At 51.9% G+C, this 22,321-nt stretch overlaps 2 protein-coding genes across 4 annotated transcripts in view; one reads left to right on the top strand and one right to left on the bottom strand.

Moving 5' to 3' along the window:
* TCOF1 (treacle ribosome biogenesis factor 1) overlaps window positions 1-6,869 on the top strand; it is a gene marked incomplete at its 5' end in the record, with an annotated part of 33,318 nt that extends 26,449 nt beyond the window's left edge. For 2 of the 3 annotated variants that reach the window (XM_034779457.1, XM_034779456.1), the window contains 4 exon segments: window positions 970-1,530; window positions 3,488-3,594; window positions 4,397-4,436; window positions 6,261-6,869. In XM_034779457.1, the coding sequence (XP_034635348.1) occupies window positions 970-1,530; window positions 3,488-3,594; window positions 4,397-4,432 (704 nt within the window). 3 annotated transcript variants of the gene reach the window in all.
* A 2,395-nt stretch (window positions 6,870-9,264) lies between these two features.
* On the bottom strand, window positions 9,265-21,584 carry CD74 (CD74 molecule). The gene is made up of 9 exons (XM_034779271.1): window positions 21,321-21,584; window positions 17,404-17,579; window positions 16,531-16,622; window positions 15,536-15,598; window positions 15,095-15,190; window positions 14,616-14,706; window positions 13,111-13,299; window positions 11,554-11,628; window positions 9,265-10,790 (listed from the first exon to the last, which is right to left on the bottom strand). The coding sequence occupies exons 1-9, from the start codon at window positions 21,404-21,406 to the stop codon at window positions 10,777-10,779; spliced, it is 882 nt and encodes a 293-aa protein (XP_034635162.1). The 5' UTR covers window positions 21,407-21,584; the 3' UTR covers window positions 9,265-10,776.
* Between the last annotated feature and the right edge of the window lie 737 nt (window positions 21,585-22,321).

The raw sequence follows: 22,321 nt of genomic DNA, 5'->3' as shown, positions 1-22,321 counted from the left end.
GTGGAAAAAAAAATACTTCCTTTTCTTTATTTTAAACCTGCTGCCTATTAATTTCATTTGGTGACCTCTAGTTCATGTGTTATGAGAGAGTAAATAACATTTCCTTATCTACTTTCTCCAGACCAATCATGATTTTATAGACCTCAACCATATTCCCCCTTAGTCGTCTCTTTTCCAAGCTGAAAAGTCCCAGTCTTATTAATCTCTCCTCATAGGGCATCCGTTCCATGCCCCTAATCATTTTTGTATGGTTAAAAACCTTTCTCCCCACCGCTATTCAGTGGTTGTAAGTGAACAGTAGAAATCCAAGACTGAAAGATCTGTTGGGTTTCGTCCATATCCTCCCTACACAGCTGTGTTGTGGCCTGTGATGTTCAGGAGGTCAGACTAGATGACTGCAAGGGACCACTGTGATCTAGAATCTACTCTCAAAATGGAGGGACATAATGGCATTGTCTTGATACAATTGTAGTGCAAGCTGCCCACGTACAGCTGTGTCTGTACACCTGCAGATCCAGCCAGTGCTCTTAGTCTGGGCCAGTAGAGACTTAAAATTCCCAAATTGTTTGGTTTTGGTTTGGGGGGGGTTTTAGGGCGCACGTTGGAGACCAGAATGCCCTGTTCTGTTCATTCCCTCTGAAGCATCTGGTCTGACCCAGTTCGGCCATTCTTACGTTCTTATGAGCCCTTTGGACTCTCTTTAGTTTGTAGCCCAAGCCTGGCTTTTGTACTCTGAGTTAATGCAGTGTCCCCCCGCCCCCCTCACTCCCCCTCCATAGAGCCCTGTAACAATACACCATTATGTTTCTGGGGAGATTAGTGACTATTTCTATACGACACGAGTACCAGCACATTACACTGTCTGGGGGCAGGGACTGGAGGTGTCTCTTAAACACCAGCCTCCCTGGAGCTGGTTGGGTCATAACCAAATCTCTTCCCTAAATCCTCTTATTTCAATTGTGTCTACAGAGAGCAAGTTGTCCTCTTCTGGGGCAGAAGCGGTCACCCCCAAAGTGGCCTCTAGCAAAGAGACTGCGGCAGGGAAAGCGGGAGAAGGAGGTGCCGGTCACAAAGCCTCGCGGGCAAAGAAAGCCCTGGCGGTGGCTCAGAATGCTGGCGGTCCTCAGGGTGCTCCGGAGATGCCGTCGCCGTATGCTCTGCTGTCCATCGCTCAGTCCGAGAGTGAGAGCTTGGCGAGCGACAGCGAAGACGGGGTTACCACTGCTGCCAAGGCTCCGGGCGGGCAAGCGCCAGGGGAGCTGGGGGGAGGGAAGAAGAAGCAGAAGAAGACTAAGAAAACTCCCGCGGCATCAGCCAAGGCTCTGAAAGCAGCGAAAGCACCAAAGTGTGGGGACAAAGAGAACAAGAAGCAGAAATCCTCTGTGAAAAGGAAGCTGGCGGCAGGGGATGCCGGCCCCACAGAGCCCAAGCCGAAGAAGCTGAAAAGCAGCCTCGAGACTCCCAAAAAGAAGAAAAGCAAAGGGGAGAAACCAGCGGGCAGCAAGGAGAAGAAGAAGAAAGCCAGTAAAAGTAAGGGCCCTGGTGCTGTCCCTCGCCCAGTTCGACTGTCACCGCTCCTCTCTAGACAGGCTGGTGCCTGGTGCTCACCCCAACGCTGGTCTCTGCTGCCGGATCCCCTAAATGGCACCCCAGGGTCTGGTTCCTAAGGGTTCGCTTGGGGCTCAGATGCTGCCCCCCAAATCCAGTCCAGGGTTGAGCTGAACTAGTTAAGCAAGCGCCTGAATGAATGTTAACCCGGGTCAGAACGACTCTGCTGTTAAAAGGTGGCTGCGGGCAGTGAGGAGCTCTGCTCCCGACTGTGGCCTGCACATCTGCCTGGCTTACGGGTCGGGCACGTGTCTGTCCGCAGAGCTGTGCTGCCGCCGTTGCTAGTCCGTCGCAGCGATGCTTGGAGGGAGGAGTTTGTCTGCTTCCGCCCCTTCTCCAGAAATGCCCTTATGCCCCGCCCCTCGCTCTGGGCCCCCTCCCTTCCCTACTCTGCATAACGGCAGGACCCGTCGGCAGGCCTCGCGCATGCCATGAGACAAGGACGGGGCAAGCTGCCACCAGTTACAAGCTTTACAGAGCTGTTCCAGGGGACACCGGTGAAACCCTGCAGTGTTTTGAGTGCCTGCCCAGCCCTAAAGGGCTGAAGCCAAGCTGGCTGGCAGTGCCAGCTCCCAGCTGGTGCCTGACAGAGGCCACATGGGCACGTTCGAAGAAACAGGGAGGGTGAAGTTCCCAGCCAGGCAGAATGGAGGTTGGGGTTGTGATCAGCGCCAGCTCCCTGAGTTTAAAACACTCTGGGCAATGGCAGAAGCGCTGATGAGCTGGGTGTTCTCGGCGCTGCTCGGAAACGGCAGCCCCGTGACAAACCCTTTTCCCTCTGTTGGAAAGGCTCTGCATTGAGCTGTCACTGCCACTCCCGCTCTGCACAGCGGCCCCTGCCTGGCTGCGTATTGTAACTGTACGTTCCAGCGTGGCAGTGAGCCACAGCGATCGCGGAGGATGATTCAGTGCCGTTAACGCTGCCCGGGGGGCGAGAGAGAGAGACTGGAGCCAGGCTGCTGTTTGTCACTTCCAATTAAAAGAGCAGTTCCTGCCCCTGCCCCGCGGGTAGCCCCTGCTCTGGCTTTGCCTTCCGCGCCAGTGCCTTGCAGATTCCCACGGCGGCTGGCGGAGCGCAGGACTGCGGACTAGCGGTGTCGGCTCCCGGAGGGAGGGGCCGGAATAAAGGGCAGAAAAGGGAGAGGAAGATCGAACAGTATCTGCTGGGGTTTCTATCATGCAAAAATCCAACTCCTCATCTGGGAGAGGGGCCCGGCAGCGCAGCGTGGGGTAGATGGACAGGCTGTCCCAGGTGGGCATTTGTGGGCTGGTGAAGGGACGCTCCAGCCCTGCAAAAATTAAGACTTCTTAGAACAGGTTGCTCTTCTGTTTCTTAATTGTATGTGTATTTGGTGCCAGTGACCTCCCAGCCTGCCCCCACACCCCCCACACAGGCCCCATCTCGGAGAACCCCCAATTCGCTTTGCAGTATTAGCTGCGGTGGAAATGTGCCCTGGACCATGTCACCACATAGTTGTGCCCAGTCCATGTGAGTGGGCTGAAATGTTAGCCCAGGCCCAAGCTGCTGCTGCCCCCATCTGTGTCTCCAGCCCGAGAGATGCCTGCATCATCTGCATGTGCCCAGTGCAGCGTGGGATAGAACGGGGCGTGCTCTCAAAGGCACGGCAGCTTCCCTCTCGACATGTCCCTTGGGCGCTGGTGGACCCTGAGCGGCAGGACAGGGCTGTGCGTTCACTGCTATCCTGGTGGAGCAATGCAGGGCAAGGCTGGGGCAGTTGCTAACACGGGCACAGTCAAAGCTCACTGGGTGAGGCAGAGACACCCCTCCTCCCCCCAGCCTCTCAGCAGTATCTGACCCCCAGGGCAGCTCTGACCCTGTCCCCTTTCACATGCACCCGGGTCCTTTTGTCTCTCCCAGAGAAGAAGACTGTGAAAGACAAGAAGAAGAAAAGCAAGAAGGCTGCATCTGGAGTGGAGCCAAGCACGGACGGGTCTGCTTCCACCCACAAAAAAAAGAAAAAAAAGGTGGGTGGGTGTGTATGTGCGCTTCCATCCCCCCAGAGCTGGGTGGGAGAGGGCTGGCTTCTGTCTTGTCCCTAGTCGGCAGGTACCCAGAGCACAAAACGATCAGCATCTGGGGCTCCCTTCTCCAGCATCTCATCGGCAGCACCCAGTTGGACAGGGCTGCACCCTACAGCTGGCCCCTTCAAGGCGTGGCGGCATCACTGGTGTTGGAAAGGGATGGACTGACCTAGTCTTCGTTTCAGACACCCCCTCTGACCTGCGTGGGGGCGGGTGGGTGCTGAGAGGGGCAGGGGCTGGCCCTGCTGGAGGGAATGGGATTTTCCCTTGCTGTGCTAATGCTTAGTGGTGACAGCGCATTAGCGACCGACCCACTCACTCCTGCCTGAGTGCCCCGCTGTGCGTGGAGGGAGCGCTCCATGCCACCCTGCTCCTGCGGATAGAGAGAGCTTTGCTCCAGGGGGCAAAGAGATCACACTGGGGCAGTGCAGTGGGGAGTCCCTGGCTGTGCTTCCCAGCAGGCTCTGCAATCGCTTTGTGGAGAGAAATGAATCACTCGGCTAAAAAGTGTGTTGGGCTGGGGGGAGGCAGGAGAGAGGAGTAGCCATGGGAACAGAGCTGCTGGACAACTGGAAAGCTGATCTAAGCCACCCAATGAAACTGTCTGGGGGGGGAGGCAATGTTAATTTCTATGGAGTTAGCAAGGAAGCCTCCAACAACTGTCATGGGCTACAGAATTGGCTCTGCTGGGCCCAGTTCATATGGGGGTTTTACAGATTGATTGACTGACTGATTTATTTCCTAGAAGAAGAAAGTTGCTGAGCTCGAGGGATCCTTGTGAGAAGGTACGTGGGCCATGGGGACAATGTGTCATTAGCTCTTTGAACTCCAAACCCTGAGCCCATTTCTGTATTCTTTGGTGACGAGGAGCGGTTCTGTGGCACCTGACTCTGCCTGTTTTAAAACATAGCCTTTAACAAGCAACCTGTGTGTGTGTGTGTGTGTGTGTACGCACCCGTCTGTCAGGGAGAATGGACCCATGCCTGTGCATAGGAAGAAGTTGTGTGGAAAAAGCACCATGCAAGGCTCATTCTTTCCCCCTTGAAGTCCTGCCCAAGCTTTCAGTGGGAGGAGGGCGAGATGGGACCTTTTTCTCCTGATGTACACGTTCGGTTTTCACGGGGTTCACCAGGAATGGGTCACCACAGGGCATGGCTCTGAGAACAACTGGATCCACAGCGTTAAGCAATGGTGACAGGACAGCTCGTGATGCCCGTCAGTTCTCCGAAGATCTGTCTGTGCAGGACTCGCATCTGGGCCTCTGCTCCCAGCACAGGATCCGGAATTCCCCCAGCCCTGGTGGTTTTGGTCCCTAAGGGCAGCCGTAGTGCCAGGAAGTATAAGCAAGTCTTCCCCAGCTGGCTGGCTGTGCACCAGCCCCTGAGCTTAACGGCTGGCCCCAGAACCTTCCAGACGGTTCCTAATTGTCACCAGAGATAGGCCGTGCAGGAGCTGCACCTCTCTGGTCACAGCATTGCCAGCCTCAAGAGGTCAAAAATCACGGGGTGGGGGTGGTTTTAGTTATTTTTTTTTTTTTTTTTAAGACAATACATTGCGTGTTTTCTGGGTCTGCTCTGATTGTTTATCTCTTTTCTTTCTCTCCTCCCCTCTCTTCTCCCCCCTCCCCCCCCCCGCCCGGTGCTGGAGGAGGGGAGAAGCACAGGTGCCTGCCTGTCCCCCATTGCTCCCAGGAGAGTAGGGGGCGGAGTCACCCTGAGCGGCTGGGCTTTTTAGCTCCTCCCTCCCCATGAGAATGGCTCCAGATTGAACAGCTCTGATTTGGTTATTCCACCCCAGGAGGCAGGCAAATGGAACCGCCAGCCAATCCAAGGGCTCAGATTTAGCAGGCTGGCGCTTCTCTCATCAGCACTGGGCTGGCTCTAGTGCCAGCCAGCATTGCATCTCACCCGAGCACTAGCAGTGCTGTAGTCAGCTTTCCGGCTTCCTCGCTGCACCAGCTGCAAGTGCCGCTGGCCCCCTTTAGCTGTGGTCAAAGGCTTCTGTGTCGCTGGCGTTACTTGCCCTATTCAGACAGCGTAGGACTCCCCCACCTCCCCGCAGAGCATGAGGGAAGTTTGAACTTAGACAATAGAAGTGAAGGTGCTACTGGTCATGGGGAAATTTGTCCATCTCTCTTAGTTATTGACCTTTCTCTGGGATCTTTACTTCCTGCTCAACTGACGGGCTGGTTCCCAGGGTGGCACACGATTGCCAGTGCTGGGGGGATGGAGGTGCGAGGCTCACACTCAAACTTCCTCCTGTCGCCTTGGGGACCAAAATGCATTTGGAGCTCCATTTCTCTAGCACAAGGGCACCAAGCCCTAGGAGTGAGAATCCAGCATCCAAAATTCCAAGCCAAGGACCTTTTTAGCTTTTGGATACAAGCCCGAGGGAAGCTCCTTTGTCCTGGCTGTTTGTAGAATTAATAAGCCTTTTAAAAAGAAGTTGAGGCTGGGGGAGATGTAAGAGCAGATCACACTACCCCTCTATGAAGGGGGGGTACTTGCTTAGGGGAGTTCGCTGGTCACTTTGTGGCCTGGTACTAGGCCTTTCCATCTCTGGGGGATGGACTTAGAGAAGAAATAATAAAATCTTTTCTTCCCCTCTAGAGCACCTCCCTCGGACGGCCGCCGACAAATGAATGACGAAGGGGTGGAAGAAAGCTCATCAGAAAGCGGATTAAAACTCTTCTATTATTTTTTTTAAAGAAAAAGAAAATACTTTAAACTTCTAAATCTTAATTTATAACTTCTTCTTTTAACTGTGACTTTTAGAACCAAGCGTTGTACTTTGCTGCCTCATCCACTGCCTGGCTGGGAATGGACTTAAGTGTATATTGCTCCCCCGGAACCCCCCAGCCGTTGCACTGTAACCAAACGAAAGGAGGCAATCGGAGCAGCCCCTTGGGCAGAGGGAATAAGTGCAACATTTCCCCTCTTAGAAGTGATATGCAGCAATCTCTCTCCAGAGCTATATTTTTTAAGAGAAACTTCCAATCTTTCTGTGATCGCGGTGTCTGTCTTTTTGCTACCTACTTAACAGCTTTTGGGTTCACTTTATAATATAACTTTAAAACCAGGTTCTCTTGGTATTCCCTCCTAGGTCCCGTCAGAGGCTGTATTCAAGCAGCGGCGCGCACAAGGCCCTCTTGGCCTAGGCTGCGTTCTTGGGTTTTTGTTTTTGATGGAACACAGAAATAAAATTGATTTTGATTGGAAGAGTGTCCCTGACTGGGCTCCAGGAAGGGCAACACTTTTAAAGGGAACAAGGGTGTTTAAGCCCTTCCTAACGTATGGGTGGATACAGCTGCTCGTTAAATAGGAGTTGAGGATTGCTTTACTGAAAGTTGAAAGCAGGTGAGGCCCCAGCAGTCTGGACTCTAAGGGGGGGCAATAAAAAGTATCTGCAGGTCAGATCCTTGGGTCTGGCTGAATAACCATGAGACCTTGTCTTTGCTATACATACAAGGAGCAATGGTCTCAAGTTGCAGTGGGAGAGGTTTAGGTTGGATATTAGGAAAAAATTTTTCACTAGGAGGGGGGTGAAGCACTGGAATAGGTTCCCTAGGGAGGTGGTGGAATCTCCTTCCTTAGAGGTTTTTAAGGTCAGGCTTGACAAAGCCCTGGCTGGGATGATTTAGTTGGGAATAGGTCCTGCTTTGAGCAGAGGGTTGGACTAGATGACCTCCTGAGGTCCCTTCCAACCCTGATATTCTAGGAAAGTGGTGCTTTCTTACTGCATGCTACAATGCCAGCATGCAAAAGCTAGTATGCCCAGGAAAAGAAAAGGCTCTCTTTCCCTCCCTGGCCCCTAGCTTTAATTCACTCAGCTATTGTGGCTGAAAATTATAAACTGCCTTGTCTTCTCGGGGCTTTTAGCTGGAGTTAGTTAACAGGAGTTAAGAACACATCTCTTGTGGTGAGGACAAGACCTCAGGGGTGATGGGTGGAGAAGATGAGTGAGCTGCAGCCTGCTCTGTTAGGCTAGTAGAAATGGTTGTTTAGAGTCCCTCCTGCTGACCAGGCATTGCAGAAGCACTAGACTCTTGACCTACAGCCCAGGGATGGGGCAGAGTGGGGTGGGGAGGCCAGGGGTGACTTGATGGGAGCTGGAGCTGAAAGGTTCAACAGCAGACCCATGGGCAGGGACCACAAGCTGCTGCTCTCTGATGGCTGGGTGTGGGGGCCAGCGCAAAATGGGTCTGTATGTTACCTTGGCCCAGATTCACATCATGGAACCCACCAGCCCAGGAGGTGCTAATTGGCAGCCCCCACTTCAGGGCCAGGGGTGGCAGAGACCACCCTTCTCTTCACAGCTGGAGTTGGGCCCCTAGGTAAGGAGTGAGGTACTAGGTGAGGCACGCAGCAGCCTCTGCTCACGCACTAAGTTGCCTGGGTGAACATGCAAATCATAAAGGGGATCGCTGGTCCCAGCCCACATGGGTGTCAGAGCTCAGGGGTCAAGAGGTTCTCTAGAATTCCTCTCGCCCATTGGCTGAGCGCCTCCAAAGCTAATGCAGACTCCAGGGGCTGAAGGCTGCTCCCGGGCAGCCTACCACCATATAAAACCATACTTCACCATGCTCCTGCTTTCTCAGGTTTCTTCAGCAGGCCCCAAAGACATAACCCGCACAAGGAGGGGAGAGGGGAGCAGTTGGTCAATAACCGCATTTGCCTGCCTTGGAAGGACAGAGCTGTGTCAGCCATACAGACCCCAGGGGTTCCAGGTATTCATAATATGAGGCTGATACAGCTGTGCCCTTCCAGCTGCCCTGGCAGGCAGGCAATGGGATGGGGTACAAAGAGCTGCCTGCCCTGGGTATTTTACCTCCGTGGGGAGAGAAAGAGGCACTGCTGTTCCTCAGTCTCCGGTGTGAAACAAGCCCCTTTGTGTTGCTGGGGGAACGGGCCAAGCACAGAGGCAGAGCTCAGACACCACCTTTGGCCTGGACAGCCTTCAGCAGCCCCTTTGCCCCCTGAGTTCTTCCCCTGCAATAGCACCACTCCACAAATGCCTGCTCATCCCTCGCCCTCCTCCACTGCCCCTGCTTCATTTTACCAAGTGGAGTGAAAACCATCAATCAATCACAGGTCTGTGCAGTTAAAATGAATTGACTCCAGCTGCAAAATGCAGCCCATGTGCCTTTAAAAGTGAAAGGAAAAAGGAGCAACAGGCCCAGGCAGGAAGTCTGGCCATGGCTATGCAAGCACCGAATTGGAGCAGTGGAAAAGGTTCTCCACACATCTGGGCCAGAGGGGGAGATAAGTTGTTCCCAGCCCTAAGGCCTCATCTACTCTTTGTGCTGGCTGGTGCCTGAAGGGTGGGAGATGTTCCAGCCCCCACTTCAGGGAAAGCACCCACCAGCTGCTACCTATGCAAAACATCTAGGGGCCTGACCAATGCTGCTCTGTCCTATGGAAAGTGATCGTCACTAGGGCCAGGCTGTGGAGAACAGGAGGGAGATACACACCTAGATGTACCCGGGCAAGTCCATATAGGCAGTGGAACAGATACACTTGCTAGAGATCGATTTTGAGTACCATCTGCCTTGCCAGCTACTTTAACAAGACCCTGGCCTGACCGAGAAATGCTTGTTAAATAGCTTCCAGGCAGTTTTTTAGTGGCGGTCATTATTAAAAGTTTATTTGAAATCATCAGCCTTGTGAGTTTGGTTATGCTGTAACGGTCAAATACATTCAAAACACACAGTTCTAGTTCCAAGATTAGCTATTACGTTACCTGTTCAACAAAGATCCTACCACCTACCAGGGTTAAGCGGGGGATGGGGAAATACAGCTATATTTTGCCTGTTTAAAAAATAAAGGAAGCCTGCATTCCTCTAGTATGCTAATGTCCCTCTGCAGCCCACTTAATTTGGTTAAGAAGATCAGAGTTCATTGCTGCTGCTGCATTTCATGTCTGTTCAGCGTGAGGAAAAGCCACTGGCCCATTCTTTAGCTTGAGCATTCTCAAACCTTGCCTTCCACCTTCTTGATTAGATTTACCCCACCACGCCGAGGTGACCCAGGGACCCGGAGGCGCTGCGAACCCACTGCTAGCCAGGTTCTCAAACTAAGCTCTCTAACACTGTGCTGAAGCGCAAAGCATTGCTCAAGCAATCGGGATTTCAGTGGCTGAATGCTCCTGACCATGTAATCTGGAATAGCATGTGCTTCAGAGGGTGGGATACTGCCTACCCCAGCTTGGTCCTTTAGGAAGGGGGAGAGAAGACCTGTGCTACTTATCAGCCTTGAATACATGTTTAAGAGCTGCTGGCAGGTTCAGTGAATTTGGAGGTTGCACTGAAGAGAGATCCAGACACACCCCAGCATTATCATTCAATGCTGTGACAGGCAGAACCTTATGGACATCCCCCTGCACACACAAACACTTGGTTCTTTTTCTTGGAACAACCAGGAAAGTCTGCACCAGTGGCTGACCATCTCAAGACCATGGTTTGAGAACTCATCCAGACCCTCAGAGCCATAGATAAGCGAACATAGGGCCTGATTCTCCTCACATACACTGGTGTAAACCGGAAATAACTCCACTGAAGTCAATGGAGCTCCACCGCTGTAGGGAGGGAAGGATCATGTCCAGAGTATCTAATTAACAATACACGGAGATAATTCATTTGAAATTGACCATGTTTTGGACCTAGATCCCCTCTTCCCATTGGCCAGTGCTGATGTTACAGGAGCAGTGGTACTGCACATGCCCCATCGCTATTCAGACACCTGTGGTTATACATGCAGCTGCTAATGTGCTCTGATTAGCCAAGAAAGCGCTAAGAGCTTTATCCTTCGCCTGCCTTTGATTGCAGTTCAGGGGGGCACTGCATCCTTTCTCCACTAAAAGTCCTAATATTTTGCTGGCTTGCTATAGCACATCTTGGTACAGGGAGAGGCACTGGGTTTGGCGGACAAGGATCTATAATCTACCCATTTGGATCTCCTGCTAAGACGATCAATATTACTCAATGCCTGAACAGAGGCACTCAGCGGCTGCTGCTGCTGTAATTCAGGAAAGCAATTTAAAAGCGTGAGTGAAATAGAGCAAGAATGTGAGCGGTAACTCTGCAAACTGGAGGCAGAGACAGAAGGGGCCAGGCCTCTGCGTCCTCTTCTACTTGGCAGGTTCTAGGAGGGAGAAAAGAGGGAGGAAATTAGATAGACCTGAACCCAGGAAGTGATACACACTGCATCCGGCTGGGTTTCGGTGAAGCAACAATCCAATCATTGCTTTCTTCTGCTCCAATCACCGTCAGGGTGAGGCCAATACAAAGCACCTCTCCAGCTGGATTGACACGAGTCACGTGAAGTGACGTGACAGGCGAAGACTAGATTTCACTCCTGTCCAGAGTCCATACACCTGGCCATGCAGCCACGGGTGCCAGCCTTAAAGCCCCCCACACCGCAGCAAGAAAATAAAAATCCAAACGGCACTTTTCCGTGCTGCTCCTGATTCCATTGGATAGGTGGCCCAGATCTGCGAAGGCCTTTGCCCCCCTGCTTCTGGGATATCCATACTTGTCATCTATCCCCCAGCCCAGATCAACCTGGTGTTATAGCAGGAATGATTTACTGCAGGGATGCTGAGCTGCAGACCCGAGTGGGACAAAGCATTTATTTCATTTGAAAGAAATAGCGCTCGCATTATGTTTAGCTGCCGGTGCTATTTTCCCTGTGTCCTTCATTTGGGCCTCATTAGTTTGAGGAGGGTGGTGAGACACCAAAACATGGCTATAGCCCAGACAGCAAAGGTCCTTCCTTCCTCTCTCTTGCTTATTCCTGATCATCCCTATGCCACACGGCATCATGTCACCCGGCCACTGGGCCTAGGACTCTAATCAGCCAACTCTCCCCATCCCCTCGCCGAGTCTAGGCTGGCTCAGACTCTCACCTTTCCCAGAATCCAGCTTCAGCAGATCTACACCCGAATACATCAGTTCTTCGGTTTCCAAACCGCTCGGAGTAACTGCAGCAAGACACAGCAAGAGATTGGGCATTTTATAGCACGCCTGAGACAGGCACATCCATCTCGGCTACCAACACACCTAGGACGCTTTGTGCTAGCCTGGATCATCATTACATGCATGTATTCATCAGAACCTGCCCTACACACTGACGTGTGGGCTCTGATTTTCCTGAGTGTCTGATTCACCAAGGAGTTTTAGACACCTCACTTCTCTGTGTGTGTGTCAGGCTAACAGCCATATTTGGGGTCGCCGCCTTCAGCGGTGGGATGAAAACGGGGAGCTCGGGGATTTGTGGATCGCTTCCCCTGCCTCTGAGAGCAAAGACCCTTCATTTCTTCAGGGAAGGTTCTGTGGGTCACTGGCCATGTGTGGGCCCAGACTGGAGTCTGGACACAGCTGAGATAGTCCTCCTGCTCTGGTTCTCTGAGATGAGTGCTGGCCAGACCGGGCTGGGACGGTGACAGCTATCCCCATTTGACTAAGCCAACAAGGGCGGAAGCTTCAGTTCATACATTTTCAGAGTGCTCCATTCAGAAAAGATGGTAGCAACATAAGGGCGCCCAGTAGCAGGGAATCAATGGTCTCCCAGGATATGGGGGAGTGAGAACGCAGCAAAGGGGATAGTTCCCATTCTTCAGCCAACTCTGGGCAGACATAGGCAGTGCAATCTCACCCTCTATCATTTGTCCATGTCTATGATCCTCCACCTTATATTTGCTTCTAATAGGCTGCATTTCCTATTGTGTTATCTGGGTTCTTCCCAGTGATGACCTAAGGTCTGATCTTGCACCTGCTGGTTGATGCTGAACACCCAAAACTCCCACAGGGCCAGTTGGTGAGTAGTCACAATTCTCCTGGGTTTCCTTTGGAGTTGTGGGTGCTCGGCATGTCTAAAAAACAGCTCCGCTGACTTCCATGACAATTGAACGTGCTCAGGAGTTCGCAGGATCAGGACCCAGTACAGATGCAGGAGCACTGCAGTGCCCTGAATCCTGTGCCCCAATGAACGCTCTGGGCTGCATTCGACTTTCCCAGACTGATTGATTTACCAGCCAGTCCAATGGCCCCGCATTGACACAACCAGGGCCGGCGCTTCCATTTAGGTGACCTAGGCGGTTGCCTAGGGAACCAGGATTTGGGGGGGGAGCAATTCGGCGGCGGGGTGGGGTCCTTCCGCGCTCCGGGTCTTTGGCGGCAATTCTGCGGCGGGTCCTCCACTCGCTCCGGGACCCACCGCCGAAGTGCCCCGAAGACCAGGAGCACGGAAGGACCCCCTCACCGCAGAATTGCCGATGACGACCGGGAGCGCGGAAGAACCCCTGCCTAGGGCACCAAAAACCCCGGCGCCGCTCCTGGACACAACGCCCACTGCGCTCATCGGCTTCGCGGAGCTAGAACACACGAGATCATAGGCAGCGTCAAATATGCACATGTGCTCCTCTCCCCTTCCCCTGGCCGGCCAACGTGAAATAAGCTCCTACCAGGGCAGTCCAGCTTTCCACGGGTCTCAGTGCCTTCGATCTTGGTGCCATTTTTGTAGACGCACCAACAGTACCCCGTGCTGGAATGGCACTGCTTGGGAAGATAGTCACCATGTTCGTCACACTGGGGGCGGAACCGACCCGGGTAGACACCACTAAAACTTGATTCCGCCTGGCACTTAGATTGCACTAAAGCAACAAGCACAGGAAATACCCATGAGTATGTTTTATTCTCCTCCCCACCCCGCTGGGATCTTACCAACATTCTTAAGCCTTGAGGCTATTCAGCCAATCCAATAGCTTGCTTGCGTGAGCACTGAAGAGGCGGCGGGATACGTTGTGCAAAGAACTTCTCCACACTGGGCCGGCCCATTGGCACCGCCCCAGGGTGGGAAGGGATAGGGAATACCACTGTGCAAAAATATACTAACTTCACTGGGACAACGGCTTTATCGGGATTGCTCCCAGGAAACCCATGTAGCCTCGTGATAACAAAGGGTAACGGCTGCTGCTTAATGGAGACAGCATTAATATAAAGATGCAGCCAACCACTGCTGAGTGACTAAGTGGCTGGGAAATCAAGGCTTGGAGCTCTCCATACTGAGAAGTGAGAGGCATCTCAGCTAAATCTCCGTTTCACCTTTGGATCCAATACAGGGTTGTATGTGATTATAAGGCTTTTCAGGCTTGTTTAAAAGTGGGTTCTTGTCTATCCCCATAGGATGCTCCCATATGCATCGCATTGTTGGGGGGGAGGCCTTAATCAGGGCACTGGGCCCCTTCCATGAGAATCCCCCATTTGGCTGCAATAATTGGGATTAAAAATGAATTGTTCTTTATAGACACTTCATGTGTGCCCACCAGAGTCAGCCCAGCCTGGAAGTGGAATGAATTTTGCTTCTGTTGTGACGGGGCAGAATTCAAAGCAGCAACCCTTGCGAGGCAAAGAGCCAGTGGGCCAGCCCCACCGGTTTGCGAAGAGCCAGAAATGTCAACGGATCTATTTCCAGGTTTTCTTAAGGCGGTGGCGATTGGCCTAAGGCCCACTCTGCTCCCAGCAGAGGATGCGGCTTTGGAAATCTAGCTGCTAAAAGCTGACTCACAGCACACCCTGCCTCAAGGATTTGGGAAGGCGGTCCCGTAGCATCAGGTTTTGTACGGCCTCCAGCAAAGCTCAAACCCTTGTTCCCTGGGATTTTCCCTGACGTTCCTCAAAGCAACTCCTCAGGCTGATGGGCCCTGAAGTGCCTCAGTGGGCCAATTGTAGTCATAACCTGCAGCCTCAAGGATGGGGTGAAAACTACAAGTTTGGCAAAAAATGAGGTTCTCAAAGGGACACAGGAGGACTCTGGGGAAGGAAAAGATCCCTAGTTACCAAAGAGCAGAACCATTCCAAAAGGGTACATGCTTCCGCTGCCCTCCAAGGTGCTCTGAACCTTGGCCAGTGATCTCCTGGGTTGACCATTCCTACCCTAAAGGAGTTTGGTGACCCATAACCCCGATACCTTCATCTGCTGGGATCTCAGTAGGTTGCACAGTTTGTGGGGTTTTGGCCATTTCAAAGAGCAGCCACTTGTGCATCCAGGATTCAAAGGACTGCAAGAGACCGACAAGGGGAAGAAGGTGTTGTTAATAAAATGCACCCAACAAAAACGAATGCCCCAGACAACTGGCATAGCCCCCTAACCCCCATCTGCTCAGCGTGACCCTGGAGCCCTCCCTGCTTTTGTGCTCTCACATCTGCAGCACAAAGTCAGGAGCAGGAGAGCTGGGGTTCCTTGTGAACCCCCAGCCTCCCCTGCAATGTAACCATGACAGCAGCCCGGCTGCAGGCTGTGCTTTACCATGCAACGCAGCCATTCTCCCAACAGGAGACCCCCATTCCATCCCCAGCCCAGTTCAGGCCGTTTCCTGGAACGGGCGCAAAGGAGGAGGTGGAGCTGCAGCTGGTCCACTAGCCAGCTGACTGAGTGAGAGCACTCACCTGCCAGTCTCGGTCTGTCATGGTGTTCTTCAGGTGGTTCAGATTCTCCATCAGGTTATTCTTTAACTCAGGGAACACCTTGCTGGGGTCTGCCCGCTACAGGAGGACAAAGGGGACAGGACAGCGTTAACAGCAGGCTGACACCTGGGAGCCAGAGAGAACTCACCTGCCACCGTCAAGCCGGCCCCCCGGGAACAAGGGAACACTGAGCCATGAGCCTACGCGAATGAGAGCAGCAGATGAAGGGACAGAGAGAGAAACGCAAGGCTGCTCCTAATCCAATAGCCCTTTAATAGTCCATACCCCTCGGCCAAAACAACCAATAGGCTAATAGGGCTGAAAGGAAGTGGGTCTGCGGAAGTGCCCAACTATCCTTGGCTGCTGCAGACAGACCCGTGAGCGTGGCAGAAGCAGCCACAGGAACAGAGAGGAGGCTCTTACCAGCAGCAGATGTTTGACTTGATCCGGGGTGTTGTTGCTAAGCTTGGCCGTGTTCTCCAGGGGCTAGAGAGGGGAGAGAGAGAGAGAGAATTGGAGTTGTGATGGTCAGGACGAGGAGCTGTAGAGCCAGAGACTTAAAGCAGATGGCCTGGAGCTGGAATGGGATGGGCAGGACATGTCCAGTCTTGGGGGTTCTTTTTGGCAGACACGGAGTCGCTTGGCTACCAGGGAGCCAGGCTGGTGAGGGTGGACGCTGCACCACAAAAACCTTCAGCAGAACTTCTCCTTCACCTCAGGGCAGGCTAATTCCTGGAAATACTGGACCCCACCAGGAGGTGGAACCTTTCTCAAAGCCTGCGAGCCCTGCACAGTCCTGTCTACGGCACACGGAAGAACAGAAGAGCTTTGGAAAATACCAAGCTGACCACCTCCAACCCGCTCCCCTTTCCCAGCCCTTTCTCACTCACTGTCCGAGAGGGGCTCAGCACACAAACTCCTCCCTACAAGCTCAGGGGAAAGAGCAAGGCAACTACTCTTATTCTGGGGAGTGAATGGGCCGGGACCTGGGGAATGGGACACAGAACTTTCATCTCTCCAACACTGGTGTGAATGCAACAGGTCGGAGATGGTGGTCGCCATCCAGGTACTAATGGGTGGGTTTCCGCAGCACTTCGTATGTGTCACTCTTGTTGGGAGAAGATCCAAGGACTGAACAGACCTCTAGGAGTTGGGACCCAGTAACCAGCAGCGGGAGACCCAGCCACCGGAGAGAAGCCCAAGCTGCTGGTGAGCAGCGTGCATTGCAAGGTGCTGGCTGAGGTCTCAGAGGTGGGATGGCCGGGGCTACTTTCTGCTTCTCTCACTGCTGACCACCTAGCACCTATGGCACAAGGCTTAGAAGAAACCACTCAACCATGTTCCCAAACAGACGACGAAACTCCTGCCAGAGCAGCATCCAAAACTACATGCAGAGGGATCCAGGGGACGTCTCTTACCGTCATGTCCACCTTCGGGGCGAGTGGCAGCTCCCTCATGACCATGGGCATGCTGAACTTTGCCATCCTCAGCTTGGAAGTTGGCTTGGCACCTGCAGAGGAAAGAGAGAGAGAGATGAATGGACCCCCAAAGTCCATTCTGAGCTCAGGGTCTCCATAAGCAGGAGTCGAATCAGCATAAGGGTCCCTGTGTTTTAGCTTCATGGGACTTTATCACCCTCAGCCTGAGCTCAGTGCCTATCCTGCGCTGTTCCCACGCTGCAATGTCCAGGCTGTTATTTTTATCACGCTAGTTCCAGCAGAGCTAGTGTGAGTCTATCAACCCAGGCTGGGAAACATACATGGAGTCACTGACCCTGTGGCCAATGCTCCAGCCAGCCTGGCAAGACTCCAGCCAGTTTCCCAGGGCCTAGTGTTGGGGGCAGAGGCGATAAATGGTTCCTTGGTAGGTTCCACCCAGAGCTCCAGCACGATGGGCAGGAATAGCACCACAAGGGCTCCCTCCTCCCACACGCCGCAAATGGATGGAAGGATAAAGCAGCGCTCAGATGGCCCCCATTCTGATCAAAACTCTCACCCGTGCAAGTTTCACTTCCCCCTCTCCACAGGTAGGGGGCGAGGAAGGAAACATGCCGAGAGTCAGTAGGGTAAGACAGCACGGGAACCACCGTCTCCAGAAGGGGGGCAGGAGCTAGTCTAGATGACTCCAGGAGCCTTGTTAATAGCACTCTCCAGAACTCTTTCTTCCATCTCTCTGGGGAGCTTGATCTCCACCGGCCAAGAGAGTCAGGGGGGCGCTCTGGGCCTGTGAAGTACACCCAACTGGCCTAGACTTGTGCCCAGACAGTGCAATCATGCTGGGCAATTACTCACTTTGGGGGAGTTTCCTGGTCAGGGCCTCCAGTTGCAGATTCTGGGAGGTCTTGGTCAGTTTGCTGATCTGGCCACTCTGCTGATACACGAAGTAGACGGTGACGGCCTGGCCGGCAATCAGCAGGGCCACCAAGATGGAGACAGCAGAGTAAACGGCTCCACGGCTGCAGTAATTCCTGCAAGATACAAGATAGAGGGAGGCTAGTGCCCGGCAAACGCCAGCTGCAGCCGCCCGCGTCAGCCACACTATGTGCAGAATATGCTATTCTCCAGGGGTTCTTATACCACCCTTGTACTGGAGCACCGACCAGCACAGCTTTCAGTAGAGCACTGAGAGTTCGTTCTCTCTCCTCCTCTCCCCGGGAGATGTGCATCATGCATGTGCAGTGGAGGGTTTTGTTTCGGTAATTATTTTCTTTGGTGGTAAAACAATTGTTCTCAGGGCGGCCCATCCTCAGTCCGGGCACTGAACTATTCCGCTCTGTCAAGCTCCGGCCCATCTGAAAGCATCCACCACTCATCCAATGCCCTCCCCACACTAACGCCATGGAGATTTGGGTTAGATCGGACCGATCAGCTACTTTGTCCAAACTAGATGGAAACGGCGTGACTACTGGGACTTCCGACACTTTCCTTGGGAGACGATTTCACGGGCCAAAAGATCTCACTGTCGTCATTTGTCATGCTGCGTGGAAATGCAAGCGCTAAGAGCTCTTTTTGCCGTGTGAGACCTGGCAGGGGAAGTGAAACAGTTTTCTAAACGGTGGGGGTGGGGAATGAGGGCGGTGTATGTGTGTGTGTGTGTGTTTGCTGGGGTAGGAGTGCAGGGGATTGGTTGCTGGAGAAAATAATATCAAACATCTAGGACTGTGAAGAGAACTCTTCCAAGAGGCCACATGGAGTAAAGAGTTGAAGAGGTTGTGAAGCAGTACATGGTATACTTTGCGAGCATGTCAGGATAGGGTAGTTTATGTACACAATTGTTAAATGCCTTTTGCCTCCATATTTTGCATATTCTCTCAAGGTAGGGCACGATTCAATGCCAGCTGAAGGCAATAGTTAAACTCCCATTGATTCCAGTGGGTATTGGATCAGATCCGTAGGTAGCGTCCTCAGCTTGGCATGAGGAAATCCAGATTAGGTTGGGGGAAGGGGAAATGGAGAAAATTGGCCATGTTATGCTCCTGTTGTTCCCATGGTCCATTTATTGCACACGGCATGCGTAAGAGAGAGAAGAGTTGTCAAGCATTATAATTGAAAATGTATATATAATTTGGAGACTCTGGAAAATCAGACTCAAAACTTAACATAAAAGAGTGGACCCCCTGATTCATGGGAACAGCTTTGTTCACGCAGATAAAGGAATCTAGAGATTACTGGGTGATAAAGAACTATTTGATTGTATAGAAAGACCATTCCTATTTTCGGGTAATGGATAAAGTACTATAATCATACAGCTACACCTCTTCTTGCACTGTATTCATCTCTCCTTTTTCCTGTTCTTTTGTCTTCCATACACATAGATTTACTGATTATAGTTCTTTTGCGAGTTCATTTCACACACTTATAATTTTAGTAGCCTAAACTTTAGGCATTTTTAAAAACCTTAACAAAATATCACTTCTATAAAGAATTTGACATGATTTCTACACTCTCCTATTTGCTTTTTCTCCCAGGTGAAAGCACATGGAGTAACTCCGCATTATCTGGGGAGGGAAATAATTAGGAGATTAATGGACTGAAAAGCTGTCCTAGAAACAAAAGCATTCCAGCAGGGAGCTCGCTGAATGCTGGAGGAGCAGTGTCCTATTGCAAAAGGCCAGCTCTGTGCTTAGATACGCAGACACAACTCCCACTGAAAGCAGCAGGCCTGGTGCGCGTGTATCTGGGGATGGACTCTGCCCAAGTTCCACTTGCTCGACAATCAGAAATTAGTATTAAAGCAGATTTCAAAAGACTCCCAAATGATGTTTCTACCTTGCAACTGATGAGGTCACCCATGAACTGACCTATTAGAAAGACGCTCCAAGTTCCACAAACTACCTTTTTTTGCACCCAGCCTTCATTCTTCGCAGGTGTTATTGGAAGGAGGGGGAGGGTGTTTTAGAAAGACAGCTAGATTGATCAGAGAGGGACCCTCATTTACTAACAAGGTGGCAAGACTTGCAAATTGCTGATGGGCCCAAGGCAATAAGTACTAAAGCATGCCACAAATATTCCAAGAAGCTTTGCGCTAGACATGCTGTCTCGCTGTAGGAGCAGATCCTACAAACTCTCTTACGGAGCAGTCCCATTGGCGTCAATGGAACTACTCACATGAGTCCGGGCTACTCAAAGAAGTAAGGGTTTGCAGTAGGGTGACCAGACAGCAAATGTGAAAAATCGGGAGCCTATATATAGGAGCCTATATAAGAAAGACCCAAAAATCAGGACTGTCCCTATAAAATCAGGACATCTGGTCACGCTAGTTTGCAGGATCAGGCCCATCGGTTGGAGAACACAGAATGTGTGTGCGCTGTCTCTGTGGCTGCTACAGCACAGACACACACACACAGCGACATAAAAAGTAAATTCAGCCTGGAGCTGATCCGGGCCTGGTCAAGCAGGTTCCCTCCTGCGTCCTATGTTACTGTTCTGAGCGTCCTGCAAACCATCCTGCCTGGCAACTCCTGATGTCATGAGACATCTGATTTCCCAGTGGCTGTGGCTGTTTGGTCTGGTGTGGTATCAGGTTGGCTGCTGCCCAATATTGCATTTCCCTGTGCTAGGGGATGGTTACTGATTTGTACAAATGCAGCAATTTTAGAATACCACAGGAGAAAGCCCTTCCTTCTCAAAGCCTTTGCACTAGGATCCTATATACTGGTACAAATGCTAGGGACAGTGGGAGATATCTGCCCTCCTCCGGGCTGTATCTGCTCAGGAAGTTTGATCCAAGCAATGCTTCAGGCCGAGAGGAATTCCACAAACACTGGATATTAAATAACAGCATCGCTAGCACCCTGAGCGGAAGATGGGGGCACAAAGTTAAGTTGTATTGTCCAAGCTCCAGGACACTACGCACCTAGAAGATCACATTCTCCAGGGGAGAGTTTCCAGAAAGGGGCAGTCAAGGGTGTTGAATAAAGGCACTCATTTAAAAATATTGCCTGGCTGGGGCTTGATTTACAGGTCAGATCTGTGCCGCCATAGACCCAATTTTCCATGTGCACACCACAGCCAGGTGGGGTCAAGTCTGTTGCATGGGTGTCTAAGGCACATGCTGGTCAAACAACGAGAAGGGCGTATTTGGTATGCAGAATCACGGCTAAACGGCTCATTGGAACTGGGACGAACAGGGCCGAGCAGGGCACAGATGCCACCAGCCAAGGGAATAAAATAACTCAAGAGATTTTGCATGATTCCCATGTCGGGCTTTGGTTATCACGGAGCCAGGTCACAAATAGGGCCAAAGATTCCCGAGGGAGTTGTGCAGAGTGGGGCAAGGAATAAAGGGCAAAACAGCTTCCCAACCCCCCCTCGTTGGTGGAAAGCCCCTCCTGCAGGGTGGGAGATGCTTGTGCAGATATCACAAGCGGTCACGCAGCTGGGCTTGAACGCTGGGCTTTTTAAAGAGCCCCGTACTCTCCCACATGTTAAAATAAGGTAACCCGCTGGCCATATCTGAGTTCAGGAGAAAGAAGGGAAATTTGAACTCAACATTCAAACCCTACTTGGGACTCTGGTCAGGTCAACCATGAAGAACTCATTTCCCTTGAAACGCCGTCAGTTCACGCTTTCCACTACCAAGATTTAAATGGCCCCTCCATACCATTAACTGAGCCCACCTTCCTTCTCCTGCTTCCAGAGCCCTCCCTACCTCCCCCTGCCCCAAAAAAATAAAATAAAAGGGGATTGAAAACATAGATGAGGAATACCTCTGTGCTCCAGAGTCTGGGGCCATGACGCCATCAGCAGGTCGCTCCTGGGTGGAGATCAAGTCCCGTCTGTCTTCGTCTTCCATGGTGCCTCTTCCCCTCTAGCTGACTTCTGCTCTGCAGCTGGCGATGTTCTGGGCTCTGCCTGCACCTCGCACCGTCTCTAAGTTGCTGCTGAAAAGGAAACTAGATCCTGTTCCCTTGAACTTTCTTGAAGCACAAAAACTAGGAAGTGAAAGCTACAAAATATCAATAGTTGGAAATACCCCACCAAAGCCGGCCCACCTCCAGTCCAGCCACATAGAGCCCTCAGCCAGGGCTATTATTTAAAGTGCGGCATTAGAAATAATCCTATTGGCTACTCAGAGGGCATCACTTGTTCCTAGGCAAACCTTTGAATTCACAGGCCTCATCTTGGAGTTGCATGAGTGGATGGAACCAGCACAGTGATCGCATTGTCAAATCCCCAATGGCTATAAGAGAGACAAGGTGGGTGAAGGAAACTCTTTTACTGGACCAATGTCTGGAGGGGAGAGAGAGAGAAGCTAGAGCTCTTCTTTGGGTCTGGGAAAGGTGCTCCCGATGTCCCAGCGAAATACAAGGTGGAACAGATTGTTTAGCATATGTTGAAAGAGGCCATTCAGGGTGAAACAGGCAACATTTCCCTCTCCCAGATCAGTTCTGAGGCAAGAGATTTTGCATCGAATCAGGACGAATTGTGAACTCTGCAATATTTAACACACACACACACACACACACACACACACACACACACACACACACACACACAGGCTTAGAGGCGGACTTTGCCTTTTGAGCTACATACCTGGGGCCCTGCACAAGCGTCTTAGGGCAGCATTTCACTTTTGGGGCCTGATCTTCAGCCAGTGTAAACTGGTATCACTCCATTGACTCCAGTGGAGTTCTGCTGTTTCACTAGCTGAGGGCCTGGCCCTTAGTTTTTACATATTTCATCCTACCCCTTGCAAAAGGGTTACTGG

Source organism: Trachemys scripta, chromosome 8 (assembly GCF_013100865.1).
Source record: "Trachemys scripta elegans isolate TJP31775 chromosome 8, CAS_Tse_1.0, whole genome shotgun sequence".
Lineage (NCBI taxonomy): Eukaryota > Metazoa > Chordata > Testudines > Emydidae > Trachemys > Trachemys scripta.
This window is presented reverse-complemented; position numbering and strand designations above follow the sequence as displayed.

Coding starts and splice junctions, on each gene's coding strand:
- CD74 (XM_034779271.1), bottom strand. CDS start 21,406: ATGGAAGACGAAGACAGACGGGACTTGATCTCCACCCAGGAGCGACCT. Junction 16,623..17,403: donor GACCAGGAAACTCCCCCAAA/GTGAGTAATTGC, acceptor TTTCCTCTGCAG/GTGCCAAGCCAACTTCCAAG. Junction 14,707..15,094: donor TGACAGACCGAGACTGGCAG/GTGAGTGCTCTC, acceptor GGTCTCTTGCAG/TCCTTTGAATCCTGGATGCA.